We start from the raw sequence: 21,704 nt of genomic DNA, 5'->3' as shown, positions 1-21,704 counted from the left end.
AAGAATCAACATTATTCATGATCTGGTCCTCCAAACCCTCCTAAATGGGCCATCATCTTTTTTTAAATAATTGAAGTATAGTTGATTTACAATATTAGTTTCAGGTGTACAACATTAGTTTCAGGTGATTCAAAATTTATAGATTGTACTCCATTTAGAGTTATTATAAAATATTGGCTATTATTACTGTGCTATACAATATATCCTTGTATATTATTTATTTTATACATAGCAGTTTGTACCTTGGGCCATTGTTTTCATGTCCTGTCTACACACACTGAACATAGGATCGTCTATATACAGCAAACGCTCAACAAATTATTGCTAAAATAATAATGTTAATACTAAAAAAAAATTTACTTAAAATTCAGCAGACCTCCAGAAACACTATTTGAATATGACCTACTTATTAAATTGTTCTCACAGGCTGCATTTCTATTGTATTTCTACTCAATAGTGAAAAATTAAACAGGACAGTGATTACAGCCAACAGCTCGAGTTGCGTTTGTAAAGGAAATGAGACCTGACTCATGTCTGAGAATGTATTGTTAAATTTCCTTCCCCCAATTTTACCACTATTCCCAGGACAGTTCTGTCGTTGTTTCAAGGTATGGCGTCACCTTGATTTCTATCACGTGCCACTTGCACAGCTGATGTAAGGTGAGGTGCTCAGGGCAGCACTGAAACCAGAGCCCTGATCTCATCTTTAGGTTTTCTGAAGGGAGCGGGGGTGGGGGGGGAAGCTATGATAAAAGAAGATGCCCTTAACACCGAGGGATAAAGAGAAGAAGAGGAGAAAGCATTTGTTTCTTCGTTATTTAATGGTCTGAGGCTGAAACATTTGGAGCTGCTGAGGCAGTGTGGGGAACAGTGGAAAACTTATTAGGTCCAATAAGCACTTCTGGGTTTCGTGTTCTCTGACCTAATGTGTTGGCCTGGATCAGCCCGATAAAGATAATACACTGAATTATCTGCTCACTGGCTAATATCCATCATGAGGAATTGGCTTCCCACAAGTTAATTCAGTTAGGTTCTACTGGTTCATTACTGTGAAAGATGATGCTATTTTATCAATAGCTTAAGTGAAACCTTGTCTCTTGCTAAGAAACGTGCTGAAACTACTGACTCTACCAGGAAATTCAGTTTCACTCTCCAGCATCCAAGTACAACATAGGGCTATGTACAATGTAAAATACAGTTTTGTCCTTGTAGAAAAAATTCTGACTTCACCCTGTCTTCTCTGTGCAAGGAGGCGGTCAGCATGAGGCAGGCTGTATCTTAAGTGCCATCTGCTTTGGACCAGGAACCCAGTGACACTACAAAATCTGCTCTCTTTAGAAATGATGTGATGGCAAGCACCTGATGGGTGCACTTGTGTGCCGTGGGCCTGCTGCATGCATGTGTAACTGCACTTATCTTCTAGCTGTCTTTTTAATAAGAGTTCTCTTCAGGAATTTAAAGTAAAAGATTACCTATTTACGCCATGTTATTTCTTTAAGCTTTATTAAAGGGTTCAGGGTACATACAATTATTGACCCTAAGAGCAGTACTGTTAGTTAGACTTTTGTTTCAGTCCCCACGGTTAGTTTAAAGTCTTGTCTCTATGAAAGCAAGACCCTAGACTACATGAGTCAGCATTAAAAGGCTTCCACTGGACCACTGGAGAAAGCAGGGGAAGAAAAAAAAAAAAGAGACGCTGATCAGAATGAAAGAGAGAGGGTGTAGGAAGCTTTCCATCGCTCTTTCCCATGCTTGCCTTTACTGAATTGTTCTCTCACTTGGGGAGCTCCATCTGGGGGGAAATGACACAATGAACTTAACCAAATCACTGGTTCTCTTTGGGAAGGGGGTCAACCACCAGTGTACCCTGAACAACTGACCACAGTCAGCGTACAAAGAGCACACTGGCTCTCGCACGTTTCCTCTGGGTTAGTCAGAGGGAAGGGTACTAGACCTTTAGAGGGAATTCCACTTGGTGTGACACAGCTCATTCCACATCTCTTACACGCTCGCCAAAGCTTATTTGGCGTTCTTAAGCAGAGGTGTTGGCCAAGATTTGAAATAAGTATTGACCAGAGGCTTCTTATTCCTGCAATCATTTCATTAGTACCAAACACTGAAGATTAACCTGCCTACAGACTAGAACGTTAGGGCCTACAGTCTTTGGCTACAGAGAGGGGCCCTGGGATCTTCAGAACATTACTGGGTGACACCAGAACAAATCTCTAAAGAATAAGTACAAGAAAACCCAATACTTTAAATATCTATTTCGGGCTGTGTTGGTTTGACTGACTGCAGTATCTGAAATAACTGAACTGGATTCCAAAGCACTTAGTGCAGAGAGAGACTCGAAAAGTTATGGACACGTCTACTTCAAAACTAATGAGCCAGAAAGCAATCACCCTCAAATCATTAAAATTGAGCTAAGGCAAGCTATCCCAGATGTCAGTCTTCCAGATTCAGCTGCTTGGGTTTTCAGGCTGTACAAGAGCCGCCTGCACTGGCTCTGTGCCACTTCATCCCGTGTGTGGCGAGTTAAGCTCACAGTTAGAGCGGGGCACCTCTGAGGCAAAGGTCAGAGGCCAAACCTCGTTTGGACTCATCACAGGTGGTACTGTTCTTTGGTCACGGTCTACGGCCCCCGTCTCACTCAACCTTCTCTCAAATGCCTGACCCAGTCTCCCAGGGAACCGGGGGTCCATTCCTGAAAGAGTTCACACAAATCCATTACCATTACTGAAAAGGTCACTCAAAGGTCACGGCCTACGGACAGGGGTCCCTGATACCATCTTTAACCATGCATGGCAGGCTCACCTATGACGCTAAAGTTCATCTGTCAGACAAATCCATTCTTGTGGTCCCCAGGGTCTCTTTGGGGCACTCCTATTTCACAGTTAACAGGCAATTCCTCCTGTGCCCACAGCCGGTGAGAAAGGCTAGGAGGAACCCGCTGCATGACAAAGCACCTGGGAATGTCCTGGAAACAGTTCTCAAAGAGGCATTTCAGTAACTTGTAAGAAGGGACTGGCCAGGGAGCCCTTTCTCGTGAGCTCACTTTCTCACTTTGCACGAGGTGGTCTCTCCACAGTGGCACCATTTGTCCACAGGCTGATAGAGGGGTGGTCCTTCCCCTCCCATGCAGACCCTACAAATTCCATCTTCATCTTCAAGATGGACATATCTCCCCAGAAGGAGAGCTTTGTCCCGTGCCTCAGAAGCAGCGTGAGCCAAGACACAGGGAGATGCCTTTAAAGCAACAAGGCTGAACCTCAAGACTGTGAACTCCAGCTGACAGGAAACTTACAGGTTTAATTCTAGTTCAAACACATACACTCAACCACTGATATCAATCTAATGAAGTTCCGTTTTCAAAAATAAAAAGCAGATTTTCATATTTGGCCCCAGAACTTACCAGCACACTTATTTTTAATTGGAATGCACTGTATTGATAATGCACAACATGCAGCAAATAAATCACCACACATTCAGTGGAGAAAAGCACTTAAACCATTTGTTTCTTGGCGCAAGAGAAGCATACACTTCCCTTACAGTGGGAAAAAGGAGAAATAGTGACGTTTTACATACCAGTTTTTCAAAATTGACAAGATTATCCAAAAATGTTTTATTTCCTTCATGAATGAATGTTACATCTGAAAATTAAAAACAAAAAGATATATGTACCATTAGGAACAGATCATGAGTCAGAGTTGAAGAGGTATAGATGCAATGCAGCTTATTAATTTTTCTTAAACATTATGGGTTATTTCATGCATTTGACCAGGCAACTTGAAATTGAATCTGAATAGTATTTGATGTGAGGGGGCATAATGTATGCGTGTGGAGAGAAAACATTATAACGCTCATGCAAGTATATATCTTGCTCTTACATTGCAGGCTTTGACTTCAACCTGCTTAATATACACTAACACTATTCTATAACTTAACTGGTCCATTATGTTTTTAGGCCAGAACGCTGAGCAGAAAAGAACTGAACCCCCAGAAACAAAAAGGATTTTAATATTTATGTGTTTGCTTTTGAACCATCCCAGGCAAAGTATATGGATCTGCTTTACTTAAAGCATTAAGGTCTAGATTTGGATGTTTAGATTTTTGGTTTTCAAAGCCAGGGCCTGACTGGGTATCCGAAATGAATGAGGAATGGGACAGGTTTGGAGAAGGCAAGGTTTCCGGGTCTATTCAACCACTGGAAAGCAAGCATCACTGATGAAAACAACATAAGGAAAGTAGGATGAAGATATATTTTCAGAGGACGGGAATGTTAATTTGATTTGAGCCTCACTGCATTTGAAGTGAAAGAAGATGTTCAAATAAAAATCTCCTTTTGGTCGCAAAACTTACTGGAGCGTCTCTTCACGAGACAGGGATGAGTTACAATAATAACAGCAACTGAAGCTCTGAAAGGGGATGGCTTATAAAAACTCAGATCAGAGGGTCAGTGACTGAGCGTCAGGGAATCCTCACAGCGGAGAATCAAAGTTAAGAAATATACCACAGGGCTTCCCTGGTGGCGCAGTGGTTGAGAGTCTGCCTGCTGATGCAGGGGACACGGGTTCGAGCCCTGGTCTGGGAAGATCCCACATGCCGCGGAGCAACTAGGCCCGTGAGCCACAACTACTGAGCCTGCGTGTCTGGAGCCTGTGCTCCGCAACAAGAGAGGCCGCGATAGTGAGAGGCCCGCGCACCGCGATGAAGAGTGGCCCCCGCTCGCCGCAACTAGAGAAAGCCCTCGCACAGAAACGAAGACCCAACAGAGCCATAAATAAATAAATAAATAAATAAAAATTAAACTTAAAAAAAAAAAAAAAGAAGCTCTAATGATTAAAAAAACAAAAACAAAACAAAAAAAAAAACACAACTTTTAAAAAAAAAAAAAAAAAAAAAAAAAAAAAAAAGAAATATACCACAATTTAAAGAACATGCAAATAATCACGTTATATCACAGACATGGGGGACAAACCAAATGAACATCATTTTCAAAAATCTTGTTAAAATAACATGATATAAAAGAGGGAAACGAACAGATTAAAATTCCTCTAAATAGAAAGGGAAAGCATTTGCATTTAATCAAGACTTTGATTCTGCTGGTCCCTATGGGGCAATTAGGAGATAGGTGCTTGGGAAATCGGCCTGCCTGCAACACACCCAGCCGCTGAGCTTTGACTGCCCACCAGGGGGCAACACCAGTTACACAGTTACAGACTGCACTGATGACGACCCTTTTCTCATGGCATTCTTTATTCACAGCTTCCAGACCCACCAGACTGCAACGTTTTCCTAAGCCTTTTTTCTTTCTTTTTTCCCCTCGATTTTTTTTTTTTTTAAACTGATGTCTTAGCAGGGAAGCAATTCACAACTACACAGTCATCTGACAAACTCTCTGGTTATTTTCTTTCACTGTTTTGCTTTCAGAATAGAATTGCAAGCTTTCAGCCTCTGACACAATATTTAGAAAAAGAGTAGCCAACACAGTTAGCTTGTATCTTTTTTGTACAGCAAGCAAAGCACTGTGTGTACTCTATCTACATTAAACACCACCTACGAGCCTAGTAACTCCTCACTCCCGGAGAATTCGGATTACAAATGCCCTGTCAGAGTTTCTTGGTCCATTTCCCCAGTGTTCCAAGGTTTTTCATCCCCTCCCTATGTTCCCAAAGATGATGATAATAACGTGGCTTATATTTATTAACAGCGTCAGACATGGCATTAACTCATTTAATCCTCACAAAAGACTATAAGGTAAAAGCCCTAGCAGGAAAAGAATGTGAAGAAACGATGGTCCAAAGAACAAGCACAGCTGGCCCATGATCACAGTTCTAAGTCTCAGAGCCAGGACCCAAGCCCAGGCAGCCTGCTTGCTCTCTCCACGGTGCCTCTCTGGTACCCGAAAGGACTTGGACATTTCTGACCACCCATTACAGCCACCTTGCTGAATTCATGGGAGATGGGGGCCTCTGCAACTTTTAAAGTGTTTCCTTTGTCCCCCTTTCTATCTCCTCCCTCTCCTCTGCCTGGGTGATCTTGCTTAACCTCAACTCTCAAGGACTTGTCGAGGTCAGCGCATAAGGATGGCGGCTCTACTGAGGGTGGGGGGCTGTTAGGCTGATGCTGGCCTGAGGATAAGGCAGGGAAAGTGTGTCTGGACAGGTGGGGAGGCAAGAGGGGCTGGAAGGGGCTGCTGCCCAGGAGAAGGGGGTCAAATGGCTGAAGGTTTTGATGCAGATGAATGGCAGGTGTGTGATGAGGCAGGCGTGAGAGGGATAAACCAATACAGGTGGTTGAGCTCAAAAACGGGGGTCTCAGAACCTAAGTCATGGGCTGTGAAGCAGTTCACGGCACCCACCAGGTTCAGAGTGCTAGAAACGAGCTACTGCCAGACCCCTTTATCTGGAGACATCTGAACACGCTCCTAACACTTCATATAACAGGATGGGGGATGAAAGGACTCCGTTTGAAGAGATGGCAAGTGAAAGAGAAGGAAAAAACATACGAGCACCTCAACATTCCTTTTATTTAAACACCCCTGCAAATGTGCAATAATAATCTGCGCTCGAAGATACAAACACGACCTCAGTTTACCTTCAGACAGACACCTGTTGATTATTCACTCTACTGGAAGGACTACCATCTCCCAAAACGCTGTGATACAGATTATTCAACTGCTTTTGACCTTTAACTCAGCTGGATCCTTTCCCCAACACTTACTTGGGGTTTCCCACTCACCACTTTCTGAACTGGATTCCACAGTAGGGGGGAAAAGTAAATCAGAAGTAAGAAATTCACTGGGAAATAGAAAAGCTGATAGCTGGAAGCATTTTTAGGTTATGTGCTCATTTGATAATCTGCATGGTATTGGGAATTGACTATCTCAAAAAATGAAACATGGGAGCCCTAATCCTTCTTTACACCCAAGGAGTTCAATTTGGTCTCTTTCTCTAACCAAAAGCAATCCAAAGCAGGAGGCACAAGAGGGGAGGGCTGGGAAGTTTTCATGAAAATGTTGGTTGCTCTAGTTTACAACAAATTTTAAAATAATTTTGCATTTAACAAAAGCTAAGAATGTCATTTATGTTTTCCAAAATGTCTCACCTCAGACGTGATATACACATATTTAAAAGTTTCATCCTGTTTTCCTTTGGAAATTATTTCAGACAAAAATAGTAACTTTAAATGCAAGAGAGTACTAATGTTGTTTTATAATGACAAAAAATTAAGATAAAGGAAAAACAAGTGCTTCTTTAAACTTGAGCTTCTAATGAAAAAAAAAAGTTTAATTTACTAGCGTGAATGAGAGAATGTATTTTCAGTAGAAAAAAAGGGAAATTCGAAAACCTGCTCAACATCACTAATTATCAGAGAAATGCAAATCAAAACTACAATGAGGTGTCACCTCACACCGGTCAGAATGGCCATCATCAAAAAATCTACAAACAACAAATGCTGGAGAGGGTGTGGAGAAAAGGGAACCCTCTTGCGCTGTTGGTGGGAATGTAAACTGATAGAGCCACTATGGAGAACAGTATGGAGGTTCCTTAAAAAACTAAAGGTAGAGTTACCATATGACCCAGCAATCCCACTACTGGGCATATACCCAGAGAAAACCATAATTCAAAAAAACACATGCACCCCAATGTTCATTGCAGCACTATTTAAAATAGCCAGGTCATGGAAGCAACCTAAATGCCCATCGACAGACGAATGGATAAAAAAGATGTGGTGCATATATACAATGGAATATTACTCAGCCATAAAAAGGAACGAAATTGGGTCATTTGTTGAGATGTGGATGGATCTAGAGACTGTCATACAGAGTGAAGTCAGTCAGAAAGAGAAAAACAAATATGGTATATTAACGCATATATGTGGAACCTAGAAAAATGGTACAGATGAACCGGTTTGCAGGGCAGAAATAGAGACACAGATGTAGAGAACAAACGTATGGACACCAAGGGGGGAAAGTGGCGGGGGGGTGGGGTGGTGGTGGGATGAATTGGGAGATTGGGATTGACATGTATACACTGATGTGCATAAAATTGATGACTAATAAGAACCTGCTGTATAAAAAAAAAAATAGAAAAAACCTATTTATAAAAAAAAAAATTTAAACACACACACACACACACACACACACACACACAAAAAGAAAAAAGGGAAATTTGTTTTGCTGCTGACAAAGAGGTCTAGATAAACTCAGTAAAACATAAAATTGCATCCAAGCTAAGACATAAGTGTGAGGCACCTGACTCATTAAGTACTTTGGGGGAAAAACCACTAATATATAGCAGAAAGCTCAGCTTACATCTAATTAAGTTAACGGGACATTGTCGACTGTTTTCTCATTACCTTAAAAACATCCACTGTTTCAAAATATTGTCTTCCTAAAATCAATTCCTTTCCCAGATCTGTCTTCACTTCCTATTTTTCCTATTTGTGTCTAAATAATTCTAAGTGTCATTTCCCACAGGCCACCACCCCCGCTCTCCAGCTGGTGTTTTATTTTAAATAAAAATCAGAAGCCTGAATAAACTTATCTTAGAAATAAACATGAAAAATTAAATGAACTTTTAAGTTGGTATTCTGGCTTTACAGTCTCTCCTTGTTTCATCCATTTACATTTCACAGAATCTTTTGAGCTCGAATGAAGCATTCTGTGTGACTCTCAATTGTCCTAATACATTATTGTTTCCCAGAAATTCTTGCTTTATACTAGATGAAGATTGAATAAATAGCTACAGGGATGCATAGCAACTCAACACTTCTCCAAGCTCTGGTTGTTCTTGAGAGAAGCCGAAAAGGGAGTATCAGCTTTACTGCCAGTGGGGCTTGGCGATGGGGGGAGGTGAGGGAGGAGACGGCCAGGCCAACCAGCAATCCAGTTCCCAGGTAATTCATTTCCAGAACCACACTTATGGGTGTAGGCACCGGGGCCTGAGCCAGCAGAATTTACAAGCCTCTGAAGGGTGAAGGCAATATAAAAGAGTATTCCTATAATCCCTTGGAAAGAATCAAAATACAGCCAAGAAAAATGACCAACCCGCTTCTCCTGGAAAGCACATAGGTAGGATATATACTAAATGTCAGGAGCATAGGCCAGATGAAAACGAACCTCCCTTTCATTAATCCCCTGGGTTTGAAAGAGACCCCTGAGATCGTCAGTAAATTTAACTAACATGTTTCATGATGAATGATCTGGTGCTCTACAGAAGAGAAGTTAGTCGACTAACTTGGAGCTGTCAGGTACTTTCCCAACTGGATTCACTCCTGGAAAGAAGAAAGTACATTCCCTACCAAAACTCTTCATACACTACACTGCCTGGGTTGACCAAAGGTATTTCTCACACAGCAGAAGGCCACGGGTTGAATCTCTGAAATTTAAGTTGCACACATAGAACGTGACTGATCACTGTTTGGATTCTTTATGCCAGCCTTATTATTGGTTGAATTAAGTGAATTGTAGACTCAAATAAGACAATGCTTAAAGCAGACTAAAGTAAAAACACAAACGTTTCCAGTGCCAAGTTTTGTGAATCAATCGAAAACACTTTGATGTCTGCTTAAGTACAATTAAGTATTTTAAGCATTTCATAAATAATTGAACATTTGAAAAACAATCACAAGCCAACACAGTTAGGTCTGAATGTCAAAATTACTTTAAAGAAATAAACTGAGATTCCTTTTCTTGCTCTCTGTAGAGTGATAAATTTCTGGAAGATGGAATTACATAGCATAAAAGATAGAAAACTGTTACCTTTAAGCAATAAGGGCATGAAAGGGATTTTGGGTGGCTTCATCTTTTTGAATGCATCTCGGTAGGCTTTGTGATTCAGGGAAGGATCCTGCCGAACCAAGAAGGTTACAAAGAGAAAGAAAAATCAATGTGCTATAGAAACAATTCTAAATCCACTTTTACTATACAATTTGAACATGATTTAGATATAGAGTGGTTCTTCCTAAGAACAAAGTAGATAAAGGTTTCCTAGGAGAATAAACTCACTAAATTAGGGCAGGAAATCTAGGCAATGAATGAAAGTCAAGTTATTGGTTGACAATAATGGGAAATGACTGCAAAGGACAGACACCTTTTGATTGCCCTATTATTCTTCCCTCAAATAGATTCCTTAAGTACAGTTTCTTCTCCATAGTTTCTACCATGAGGTAACCCCACAGCCTTTTGTTAAGCACACTGCAAAGAAAAACTGCCCTCATAATGCACAGATAATGCAGAGAAAACAGGAGAACAGTTTTACTGTAATCTGAAAAGAGACTGAAAATTGAGTATACTTAAAAATCTGCCTTCTGAATATCATACCAAGAGGACCATTCTCACTACCGTTTTCCACGGAGAGGAAGAAGCATTAACTGTTAACTTGCTTCACTCTGTAAGAAGCAAAGCTACATTTTCATATACAAGTGAACTAGTCTAAGCTACCTGACATGGTGAAGTGCAGATACCGACAACTGAAATCTAGAAAGAAATTGGACACCAGCAACCAGTTCGAAGAATAAGTCCACTTTGGCTCAACTACTTACTGTTAAACTTTCAAGTTCAGAAAAAAGTTTCTTAAACTTCCCAGGGATTTTCTAAAAACAAACAAACAAAAAAGAAAAGGTCAAAAGAAGTCAGTTATTTTGAGAGGCACTAAGGGGAATGTTCATTAAGTTGTGTTACATATGTCACATTTCTGAACATAAATAGCTCTATCATCTGGTTCTACCCTGATTGCTTCTCATTATGCGATTTTCATCATTCCTTAATGCGACCTTCCTTGGGAATGTTGCTAAAGACAGTTTAAAATAAATAACAGCCACATGATCAGGAATCCAGCTGGTTAAACATTCTACACACTGGTGATCTTTTAATAAAAACTTGGATTTTGGTTCTGTATCTTACCTCTGACAAATGCTCTCATTTTTTTTTTTTTTTTTTTTTTTTTACTTATTATTTTTGACTGCTTTGGTTCTCCGTTGTTGTACGCGGGCTTTCTCTAGTTGTGGAGAGCAGGGGCTACTCTTCATTGCGGTGCATGGGCTTCTCATGGCGGTGGCTTCTCTTGTTGTGGAGCACGGGCTCTAGGCGCGTGGGCTTCAGTAGTTGCAGCATGTGGGCTCAGTAGTTGTGGCTCATGGGCTCTAGAGCGCAGGCTCAGTAGTTGTGGCCCATGGGCTTAGTTGCTCCATGGCATGTGGGATCTTCCTGGACCAAGGATTGAACCCGTGCCCCCTGCATTGGCAGGTGGATTCTTAACCATTGCACCACCAGGGAAGCCCTGCTCTCACCTTCTTAAACAGTCTTGCTAAGTGGGAAATAATAATGTTGGCTGATGTTTTTTGTATAAATGATATAATTATGTTTCACAGCAGAGGGCTAAATAGTGAAAGCCCATGAAAACCCTAAATGATGAAGCCTGCACTTTGATGGATAGAATCACTGAACTGTAAAGATCACCCACACCAACTGGTGGCATGAAGACGGACAGAGGATGGAAACATAGGTCATCTTCCCAAATAAAAATTTGGGCCTAAGGAAGAAGGGCCTGGAATTTTCCAGCCTGCCTTTATTTATTTATTTATTTATTAATAAATTTATTTATTTGTTTATTTATTTTTGGCTGCGTTGGGTCTTCATTGCTGCGCACGGGCTTCCTCTGGTCACGGCGAGCAGGGCCTACTCTTCATTGTGGTGCGCGGGCTTCTCATTGCAGTGGCTTCTCTTGTTGCAGAGCATGGGCTCTAGAGCACAGGCTCAGTAGTTGTGGCGCACGGGCTTAGCTGCTCCGCGGCATGTGGGATCTTCCCGGACCAGGGGTCAAACCCGTGTCTCCTGCATTGGCAGGCAGATTCTTAACCACCGAGCCACCAGGGAAGCCCCAGCCTGCCTTTAACATGGTGAAGTGAAAAGCTAGATGCCTCAGAGTAAGTCACTCTGAATTTGAATTCTGCCCCTTTCTAGCTGTGTGTCTGCAGTGAGTCTCCACGTTGTCTGATTGAAATGGAGATAACTCATAGGAAGTGTACGGTCCGTGGTCGGTGCTCAGCAAATTCCAGCTATTAACACTTATGACTGTTCTAGAAGATTTGTGAGATTTTCTGCTTCTAAAACAAATCAAAATAATGAGGTAAACCCCACAATAGACTTTTAAATTATTCAAAATTATCAGATTGATAATTTTGCATCTTGACAGCACACAGGTTGTTTGATCTGGCAGCTACTGTTACACACACCAATACACATGTATTAATAAATGCAAGACAAATCAAATGCGAAAAGATAAAACGCAGACATCTGCAACTGATGGCAATTGTTCTTCTGAGCTGCGTATCTTAAGTCTGTTGGATATTCCACACGAATATCCCGGTGTCATCTCAAACTCAACATATCTAAAGCCAAACTTACCTACTCCAGGGGTCAGCCATGGGCCAAATCTGCCCATCTGCTTTTGCAAATAAAGCTTTACTGGAGCACTGCCATGCTCATCATTTATCAACTAACCATGGCTGTTCTTGAACCTCAATGACAGAGTTGAGTCACAGCAGTGGAGACCACATGGCCTGCACAGCCTAAAAATATTCACTATCTGGCTCTTTCCCCAAAATGTTTGTTGACCTCTGTTCTAGTTCCTCAAACCGACTTCTCTGCCTGTATTGCCTATTTAGGACACTGTGATCACTTTCCAGGCCTAGAGACACGGAGCTCACCTCTGCGAGGGAGGCCCACCCCAATGCCCCCAGCAACTCCCGGCTCAGCTTCCAAGGCCCTGCTGCTTAAGGCTTCTCAGCCACCCTAAGACAGCATGATTCCTCCATTGCTCTGCTGGGGCCCGCCTGGAACCGGTTCAAGACCTCCTTGACCACAGCACACCCTGTGCTAAGCTGGCCACCTTCCATCTGCCACGGCATTGATGCAGAGCTGTGCACATGGCAGGCAGTCGCTGTGCACGTGAAATACACACCATGTGAATTTAATTGAACTGTTCTCCTTTCAAAGTTTGCAGATCAAGCCTTCTTTCCGGGTGTAATTTAAAATTCCACTCTCCTCCCCGGACCCTTGCTAGCCACTTGTTTTCCTCCTGCTCTGATCAATTGCGGCTTTTTTGGCCCACCTCCTTGAATCTCATGAAGTGTGTGCGCATCTGGTTTGCTTAACCAGAGATGCAAGCCTTTTGTTGCTTTTCTTTTGAACCCCTTTAAGGAGCACTGACCCTGACCCTCGGGTCACCACTGCGCATTCCCTCAGTGTGTGGCCCCTGACGCAAAGAAGGTGAACCCCAAAGCTGCCCACAGACCGTCGCTGAGATGGAATGTGAGAAAAACAAGAGTTGGCCTGTCAGCTTCTCTCCTGCAGGAGTGTGAACTGGGGACCAGGAAGAGGGCAGGGCAGGCAGGAAGAGGAGCTGAATCTGAGGGTGGGGAGAGGCTGAGGGAGCCACAGCGAGCCACAGGCAGCCTGGACCCGTAAGGGAGAAGACCTGACGGTCAGAGAGGAAGGATGAGACAGAGAAATGGTACGGGGAATTACGTACGCAGTCAGTAGGGAATGGAGAGAGAAAGAAACGAAAGCCCAAAGAAAGAAGGTGTCGGGGTCATGGGGGAGGCAGAGGGCCCTCCATCTGTGTCTGGCGACATTTAGGGACACCCCAGTTTCCATTCTTCCCACGTAGACCCTCAGAGTCCACGTTTCAGAACGTGCGCTAACTTGAGTGGCCCCCTCCCCCTTCGAACCCAAACAGCCTTCATCACACAACCCTGACAGGCAGAGCCAGGATTTGGGAGGCCTGAAACTTAAAACATTTTGTGGGCCCTCTTTAGGAAAAAAGAATACAAAATTACTTTTGCAGATTCTGTAAAGATATCCATCATCCACATGAACATCCTGCCAGAGGCCCCACAAGTGAGAGGACTGGTAGCTTGAATTCATTAGCATCTCTGCAAATCTGCTTCTGGACACACAGGTGAGCTTTTGAAATGACCAACATGGAACTGTAACCAGGCCATCACGGGAGAAAAGCAGAAAACTAATTCTAGCTGGGAAGCATTTTACAAGTTGTGTTTCTTTCATATATATTACAGAACCATTTTGAAGACCATTTGATGAAAATAGTTCCTGACGACTTGAGACACTAATTTTTTAACATTTTTTTCTAGTGCTACGTATCTCATTTAAACCATTTATTTTAAATAAAGACTGTTAGCTGGACCACTTCCCGTTCAGTTTTATTTGTCCCCAACCCAGCCCCAACTCCACCCTCCGTATGGACCCCCAGGGCTCACCTCCCAGGTCTGGGACAGCCGGCTGACAGAAGCAGTGTTGAGACCCATCACAATAGCAAAGAAAGAATTCAGGTTTCTCTGGGCTTTGCAGCTATGGAATAAAAGAAAGCAGAAGGCACTCTGAGGCAACATCCTTTCACCAGATGATCACAAAAGATAAAGCTGCCAAGACTCTCCCAGGCCACAGAGTTCAACCTCTAGGGCAGGGCTGAACTCTGCTCTGTGACCTACACAGTCTTGACTGTCCCTGTGGGATGGGGCGGTATCCCCTCAACACAAATGAAAGGATTCCAAATGCTTCCTTACCTTTAGGAAGAGATCTGTGTTCTTGATACCCTCTGGATACTTCAAAAGATTCCTCCCTTTTAAAAATCTATTTTGGATGCACTGACAATTTCAACTGAAAGCTCTTACATTCATGTTTCTGTATATATCCCATACTCATTGTAACAGCTCCTGATTCTGTATCTATAATCTGTATGTTGTCTTTCTTTTTTGAGAAACAAGGCCCTCTTATCTCACAGGTCCCCCTCCCATTACATTTAGACATATTTTCTTTGCTCTCAACAAAATAGCTACTATGTTATGTATGTATTTAAAATATGGCATATATTGTGGGGACACTGTCTCACGTTTCTCATTTAAGGAATAAAGGAAATAAAATGCAAAATAAGCCCATGTTGAGCTCCATTCACTCTGGAAGGTTATCTGCTCTGCAGAACGTCAATCTTGCCCTTCAACTTAATCAGTCAAAAAACTCCATTACTTTTCAAAGCCAGCAGAGGGGCTTGATGAAGCAGAGGGAGGGTGGGCCTCCAGGTTGGCCGGAACAGCCTGTGAATTCCAGATATTCCTTAATCTGGGATGTATTAGAAAACAACTTCTCTGAGGAAAGATTTGAAAATTTTAAAACTACCCGGACTTAATAATTAAATATGAAAAAAGATGAAAGTGCCTAGCAGTAAGTCAGAGGCATAACAAGTACCTAGTGCGTGTTGATCGAGCTGCCCTCACATGTCATCTCTTCCATGACATCTCCATCAATGTCTCAAATGGAATTTGGGAACAGTGTATATACAACTCTGTATCCCGATTTTCCAGTTTTATACCATGTTATATATTATGGATTCTTCACTGTTATCATTAATGGTTATAGAACACTTCATCAAAAACCTATTTCATAATTTGTTTACTTATTCCCTTGTTGTAGACATTTAAACTATTTTCAATTCAATACAATTCAAATCAATGTAAAATGCTACAATAAGTATCTTTTGTGAACAAAACTTTTTACTGTATTTATGATTTTCTAAAATTAAGTTAGACTTCCAGTCATTACAGGATTGATCAAAAGCTATCATGACTTTAAAGGTTCTCAACACATATTAAAAACTTCTGTCTCTCAAAACTATACTGATTTCCAGTCGCACAGGTGTGTACAGGAGCATTGATTCAGAGCCAGGAAACTGTTTTGGGCCCTTAAAGTGGTCATATATAGAGGTGGCTGTGCCCTGGCCGGTCCTGCCTAAACCTGCCTGCTCCCAGAGCCAGCCTCATGGACTGGACATTGCCCAGTATAGATGCGTGTGGGTATCAAGGCAGTGGGGGTCACCCAATGGGAGCATTTTGGAAATTCTAGCTCCATTAATAGGGGAACCTGGAAAGGCACTGCTGCCTATGCACCTAGTGTCCAAAATACCTGGGTGAACACAGTCCTGCAAGCCCCTCACTGCGGAGTCTCCACTGGGCATGATCTGTTCCTTTCAGTCTTCCTGCCCAGCTTTGGACTCTGCCTATAGTTCCCCGGTGGGCAAGAGGACCTGAAATTCAGTCTAACTGGCCCCTTTAGCTGGTTTCTGCCAACTGTCTCCTGGGTAGACCCTGCTTGGTATATTCCATGAACAAACAAACAGGACACTTCCCTGGTCTATGGTTTAGAAATCTTCCTGTTTCTGAGAAACGGGTGCCTAAAGGTATCAACACTACAACTCTGCTTCCCTTCCGCCACTCTCTTCCCTCATTCCACCCTTTCTGTCTCATCACACTCTGGCAAGTTCACATCAGCCAGAAGAGACTTGAGTCAGCTCCATCTCTTGATGCGATGATGCCAGGCTCCCCTGACAAGATGCTGAGGTCAGCGAGAGGTGCCCCATCCCTATGCCAGAGGCACTGGATGCCCTCCCCTTCCTCCCAGTCCTCCCACCTTACTGCATGATGGAAGCCCCACTGGTTCTGTCATGGCCCACCAGACATTTTTATACTCTGCCCATCACTCAAATGCAGAGTACACAGCAAGCCTTTCAGACAGCAACTGCTGGAGCTGAAAACAAGACTTTTCGGGGAAATCATTTTATTATTAGTCATTATAAAAAGTTTATTATTCTTCTTTGTATTCAGAATCATTTATTCACACAAAATCTTAGATATAAAGTCTCATCTTTTTATCTTTTATCTCCCCATGAACAATTTTCCTGGTTCAGATCTCTTTTTTAGTCATACTTAAAATTAAAAAAACAAAAACAAAAACAAAAACCCACATATACTTAACATCTGAATCTGTAAAAAAAAAAATTAATATAGAAATGATTTCTCTATAAGACGAGTTGATACAGTACAAATATGGGTTACCATTCCCATCTGGAACCTTCCTGTACCAAGGTTCATTCATTTCAAGGTAAGAACAGACTGACACTAAAACATTCCAGTTTATTGTCAGTCTAACACTCCTTTGTGCAAGGAAATAAAATCCACTCAACCCACAGAGGTGGGGGGATGGGATTGGTAAGAAGGAAGGAAACATGAATATGCAAATAGGATGCCTTAGGCAGGGAAGACACTTCGTGATCACGGAAATGATTGTTTTCCCTTGGCTATTCCTACCAGTGTGATTATGAAGAATTTAACTTTATGTTTCTGTTGGCATTCTGTTCTATGGGCCAGGGATAGAGACCAGTACAGCAAACAATTCAAGAGCATGGGGCCATATGGAGAAGATGTGAATATACATATTTCATTTCCCTGAGGACAGATATAATCTTATACTGGGAACTAAGCTATGTGGTGTCATTTTACTCCTTAGGACATTCATGTCCCATTTCACCAAGTAACTGGCATTTATAAGAAAGTTTTTGATCCCAAAGAGCCTCACATTTAAGAATGTCACAGGCTATTATAGTAAATGTACTGGCCAAACAAAAAAGGAGCATTCATCATAAAAGTAGTGCAAGATTTAGGCATATCTGTTATCTATCTCTCCGTCCATCACCAGCCACATCAAACACCAGGTCAGGAACCGCCATTATCTCTCACCTAAGTAAACAAAATATCCTGCTTCTGGGGTCTCCTCACCAACAGTTCAGTCTATGTGCTACTTTCAGATCAACCTTCCTGAGGGACAACTTGGATCACATCCATCTCCTGCACAAAAACTTTCAAAGAATCCCTACCGCCTTCTCAATTCAGTCTAAACTTTTCATTCTGAAATTCAACATCCTTTACAATTTGGTCCCATCTTCCTTTTTAGATCAGTCTCCCACAACTTCCTTACAAATACCTTCCGCTCTCGCCAAACTGGATGAGGTTCTCTGACCACATGCTCTCTGCCTCCGATGAACTTCTCTGCTTCTCTCTCATGAGTCTGACCTCCCCGGACAGTGTGCTCTTTTGAATTCCTACCCAGAATTCAAAATGTTACTTTCTTCCAAATGTTTTTCTAATCCTCCTTTCCCACACCCTTGGCATATAAGCTTCCCATCCTCTAAAGCCCCTGAAAGAATTTCATCTCATCATCGGGCACCCTCAGGTTCTATTTTGCAAATTAGACATTTGAGTTATAGAAAGTATCCCCCCAGCCGATTGAGTGCAGGCTCACTCTGATTTCCCCACAATACCTTGCATGGATGTGCAAACATGAATGAGTGATCAATATATATTTCCTAAATACATTACACTGACATGTACTCAGAAACGGTTTGATATAAAAACTACTTTGAAAAACAAAGGAGAAAAAAAAAAATGGGAAGACTGGAAGGTGGAAGGAACTGGGAAAGATTTTGATTCATGTTGCCTGTTTCTGTTGGGAAGCTGTCCCAAGAGTGGTTTCAGGATATCAATCTGGTATTTTAAGAGATGCTCCCAGGAAGTTACTACAATGTCATTCAACCGACTTTACTGAGTCACTGCTATTTACCAAGCTCAGGACCAGGCACCCCAGGTACAGTGACTGATTAGAAATGGTCCCTGTCCTTTGGAAGCTAACACAGTCCACTGAAGGAATTCTATATAAAAAGGTAAGTTTAATCAATATAATAAAGAAGTTTTTTAAAAAAGGAAAAAAAAAAACATGTGTGCATGGTAGGGGGAGGTCAGGGTAAGGAGGAGTTGACCCTGCATTTGAAAGTCAGGAATGATTTTAGGAAGGAAGCAACATACGACCTAGGTCTTGAAGAATGACAGCAATTTGCTGGGTGGAAGTGGCCATTCTTGGAAGAGCCAGCAACACAGGTCCAGGCTTGGATGATGGTGTGCATGGGAAAGGAAGAGCCATTTAGAGTGGCTGCAGCATGGGGTGAGGCTCAGAGGTCAGGTGCGACCAGACACTGCAGGGCCTGCTAAGGAGTTTGCAAAGTTCATACTCTGGGCATCAAGGAGCCAAAAGCAGAATCGTGAAATGCATCTGACTTTCAATGGTTCTCACCCCCCTCACATCACCTTCCCCCATTTTCCTAACCTACTGTAGCTCACCTGGCTACAAGGGTAATTTAGCTGCACGATGGGGCATGTGTGCACTGCCTGCTTTTTTCTGCAGCATAGAGCAGAGTGCTTTGGTCTAGTATTTTGACATTTACTTTAAGATATAAATACTTCAAAGGCGAAGTCAGAAATATTCAAAAACAGACCTTTTCAATCATTTGGTCACTTAACTCAATAGTACCCTTCTGCATCTCATCCCTTCTGATCATCACAAGGAAAATAATGTACCCTCTCAAAGAGAGGAGAAGAATTGCATTTTTTACCACTAGAAACTCACTGAGCAGCAATTTTGATGAATTTTTTCACCAGCTGCACTCTCTTGCCCAGTTGGCTGCAGAGCAGAATCTCCGTGGCCACCCAGAGCTGGACCTCATTGCATCTCTGGAGCAGGAGGCTCAGGTTCACTGTGTGCTCCCCACTTCCTTGTCTGCTGAACGTGAAGTAGATCAGCTCTTGCTGAAAGACAATGTATTCATACAAGTGTTTACTGTTGTAGCACAGAGTTGAGTTGATACAAAATTCAATTCATTTTTAAGAGCTACTTCAGGTAGGCACTGTCATATCATAACATGTTAGATATAACAAATAACAATATAGTAAATTCAAGATAATTTATCTTGACTTTCAGAAATGCCTTCACGCAGAAGCCTTACATAAATGTAATTTTTTAGAATGCAAGGATGACACTTTTCGTGAAAACCTAAGACATTCTAAAGTTTAAGTCACAGGCTGAATCAAATCCAAACTTCCCAAACTTGTTCTATAAGCAACTTCAAGTGCAAATGACTATCATTACATTAGACTCTCACAGGTAGGTTCTCTAGACAAGGGTTCTTACATTTCAGTGTGAATCCATATCACCTGGAGGCCTGTTAAAGCACAGATTGCTGGGCCCCACCGTCCAAATTTTCTGGGTCAGTAGGTCTGTGGTCTGGCCAAAATCTGCATTTCTAACAAGTCCCCAGGTGTGCTGATAATGCTGGTCTGGGTACCCACTCTTTGAAAACCACTGACATAAGACATTGTCAACTCACAGAAAGAGAGCAAGATTAGGACAAGGTACAAAACTGACAAAATCGAGTCAGACCAGTAACGAGTGACATAGACTGACCATATGCAAAGCAATGGAAGAGATCTGTTTCTAACCGGAGGGGTGTGCATGTATATTTTACAGGAGTAATTCACATTCTCCTATGGCATAAGCACATAAGCAGGGACGCACCCCACTCTATTACCATTTGCAAAGTCACAAGTCATTTAGCTTGAATGAGTTCACTACTTGCTCAAATTTAGATCATCAGGTTGGAATGTTGTCGGTGAGAAAACATGAGGACATTTAAAAAACGTTCCAAAGTGAAAGTGAAGCTTGGGGGTCCCTATATTGGGCACGAGTTCCTTCTTCAGGAGGAAAGGCCTTCTTGTAATGAAACATTTCACTACACAGCAAAGCAAATGCAACATATTGTAGCACAGAGCTGCCTCATTTTTCATCTCCTGATTCCTGTGAGTCTTTCCCCTGGCTACATTTATTCATCACCTGTCAGTAGCATTTTACCCCTCATCTACTGTTTTATAAATGTTTAAGCTGTCCTCAAGGGAAAGGGTGATGGACATAAAAATATGAAGTATATCTCAAAATTTTCAATAGAGTACTTGAAGTCTTGCAGCATAGTCTAAATGTATAGAATGTTCTTGGGAATGTGTGTGTGCGTGTGCACGTAGGTACATACATAAATGTTTCTCATGTAAGTACTGTAAAGCTCTGTAAAGCTCATGGAAAAATAAAAATGTCAATATCAAAGGTATCAAATGTAAAATGCCTCTTCCACCCCATTAGACCTCCATATATATATATATATACATGTTTTCAAACAAAATATAGCATATTTATACTATATTAACACAAATATCCGATTGTATAATATTAGGTGCAAATAAAGCATGATCATGTATTCTGATTTTCCTAGGTTTGGGTCAGTCTTTTAATGTATTTAAAGTCCCCAAATATCTTTTTTGGGCCATGGTATCCTAAAGCGTAACTAGATCACCAGATGATGGATCTTCTTAAAACCCAGTCACACACAAATATTCTTCAAAAAGAATTCACAGTTATAATGGCACTAGCATTTATTTTATCATTTCCCTCCTTACTTACCTCGTGAATTGAATTGAAGAGGCTCCAATCAAAATTCATTAATTCCAGAGCAATATCCCAAGTGTTCATTCCCAAAATCCTAATCGACCTTTGCTGTGATTCTTCATTTTCTGCAAAAGGATTCTAAGGTGACAGACAAAAGTAAAAGAATCCTCAGTAAATTCCGAAATATTTGGCACTGAATTGGCTGGCTATCGAAAGGCATTAGAAACCCACATTAGAAAAAAAATCTTGTCTGAGCGCACTTAATATTTTCCCTGGTCCATTCACTTTCAGTGAGTTACAACCAATTTAGCAAACAGCCTTGGAAGCTGTAGAATGTGATCAATGATACTTCACTGAGTTGCCCCTCCCCCCTACACACACACACACACACACACACACACACACACGCGCACACACACACACACACACACACACACACATATCTGATTATAAAACACTGCCCCGGCAGACAACATAATGAAAGCGAAAGCCCTGAAGTCACTTTGGCTTCTGGTAAGAATTAATG

At 41.8% G+C, this 21,704-nt stretch overlaps 1 protein-coding gene across 11 annotated transcripts in view; it reads right to left on the bottom strand.

Annotated features, from left to right (window-relative positions):
* The window catches only part of RAPGEF5 (Rap guanine nucleotide exchange factor 5), a 224,964-nt gene that overhangs the window by 15,111 nt on the left and 188,149 nt on the right, over window positions 1-21,704 (bottom strand). For 8 of the 11 annotated variants that reach the window (XR_014266740.1, XM_082472678.1, XM_082472683.1 and 5 more), the window contains 6 exons: window positions 21,194-21,316; window positions 19,316-19,494; window positions 14,287-14,377; window positions 10,549-10,599; window positions 9,767-9,854; window positions 3,586-3,650 (listed from right to left, as the gene is read on the bottom strand). Coding sequence is in view for 8 of the 11 variants with exons in the window: in XM_082472678.1 (XP_082328804.1) it covers window positions 3,586-3,650; window positions 9,767-9,854; window positions 10,549-10,599; window positions 14,287-14,377; window positions 19,316-19,494; window positions 21,194-21,316 (597 nt within the window). In the remaining 3 variants the exon portion in view is untranslated. The other 3 variants (XR_014266742.1, XM_082472685.1, XR_014266741.1) reach the window with 3 other exon arrangements.

This window comes from Balaenoptera physalus (assembly GCF_965194825.1).
Source record: "Balaenoptera physalus genome assembly, chromosome: 8".
Taxonomy (NCBI): domain Eukaryota; kingdom Metazoa; phylum Chordata; class Mammalia; order Artiodactyla; family Balaenopteridae; genus Balaenoptera; species Balaenoptera physalus.
This window is presented reverse-complemented; position numbering and strand designations above follow the sequence as displayed.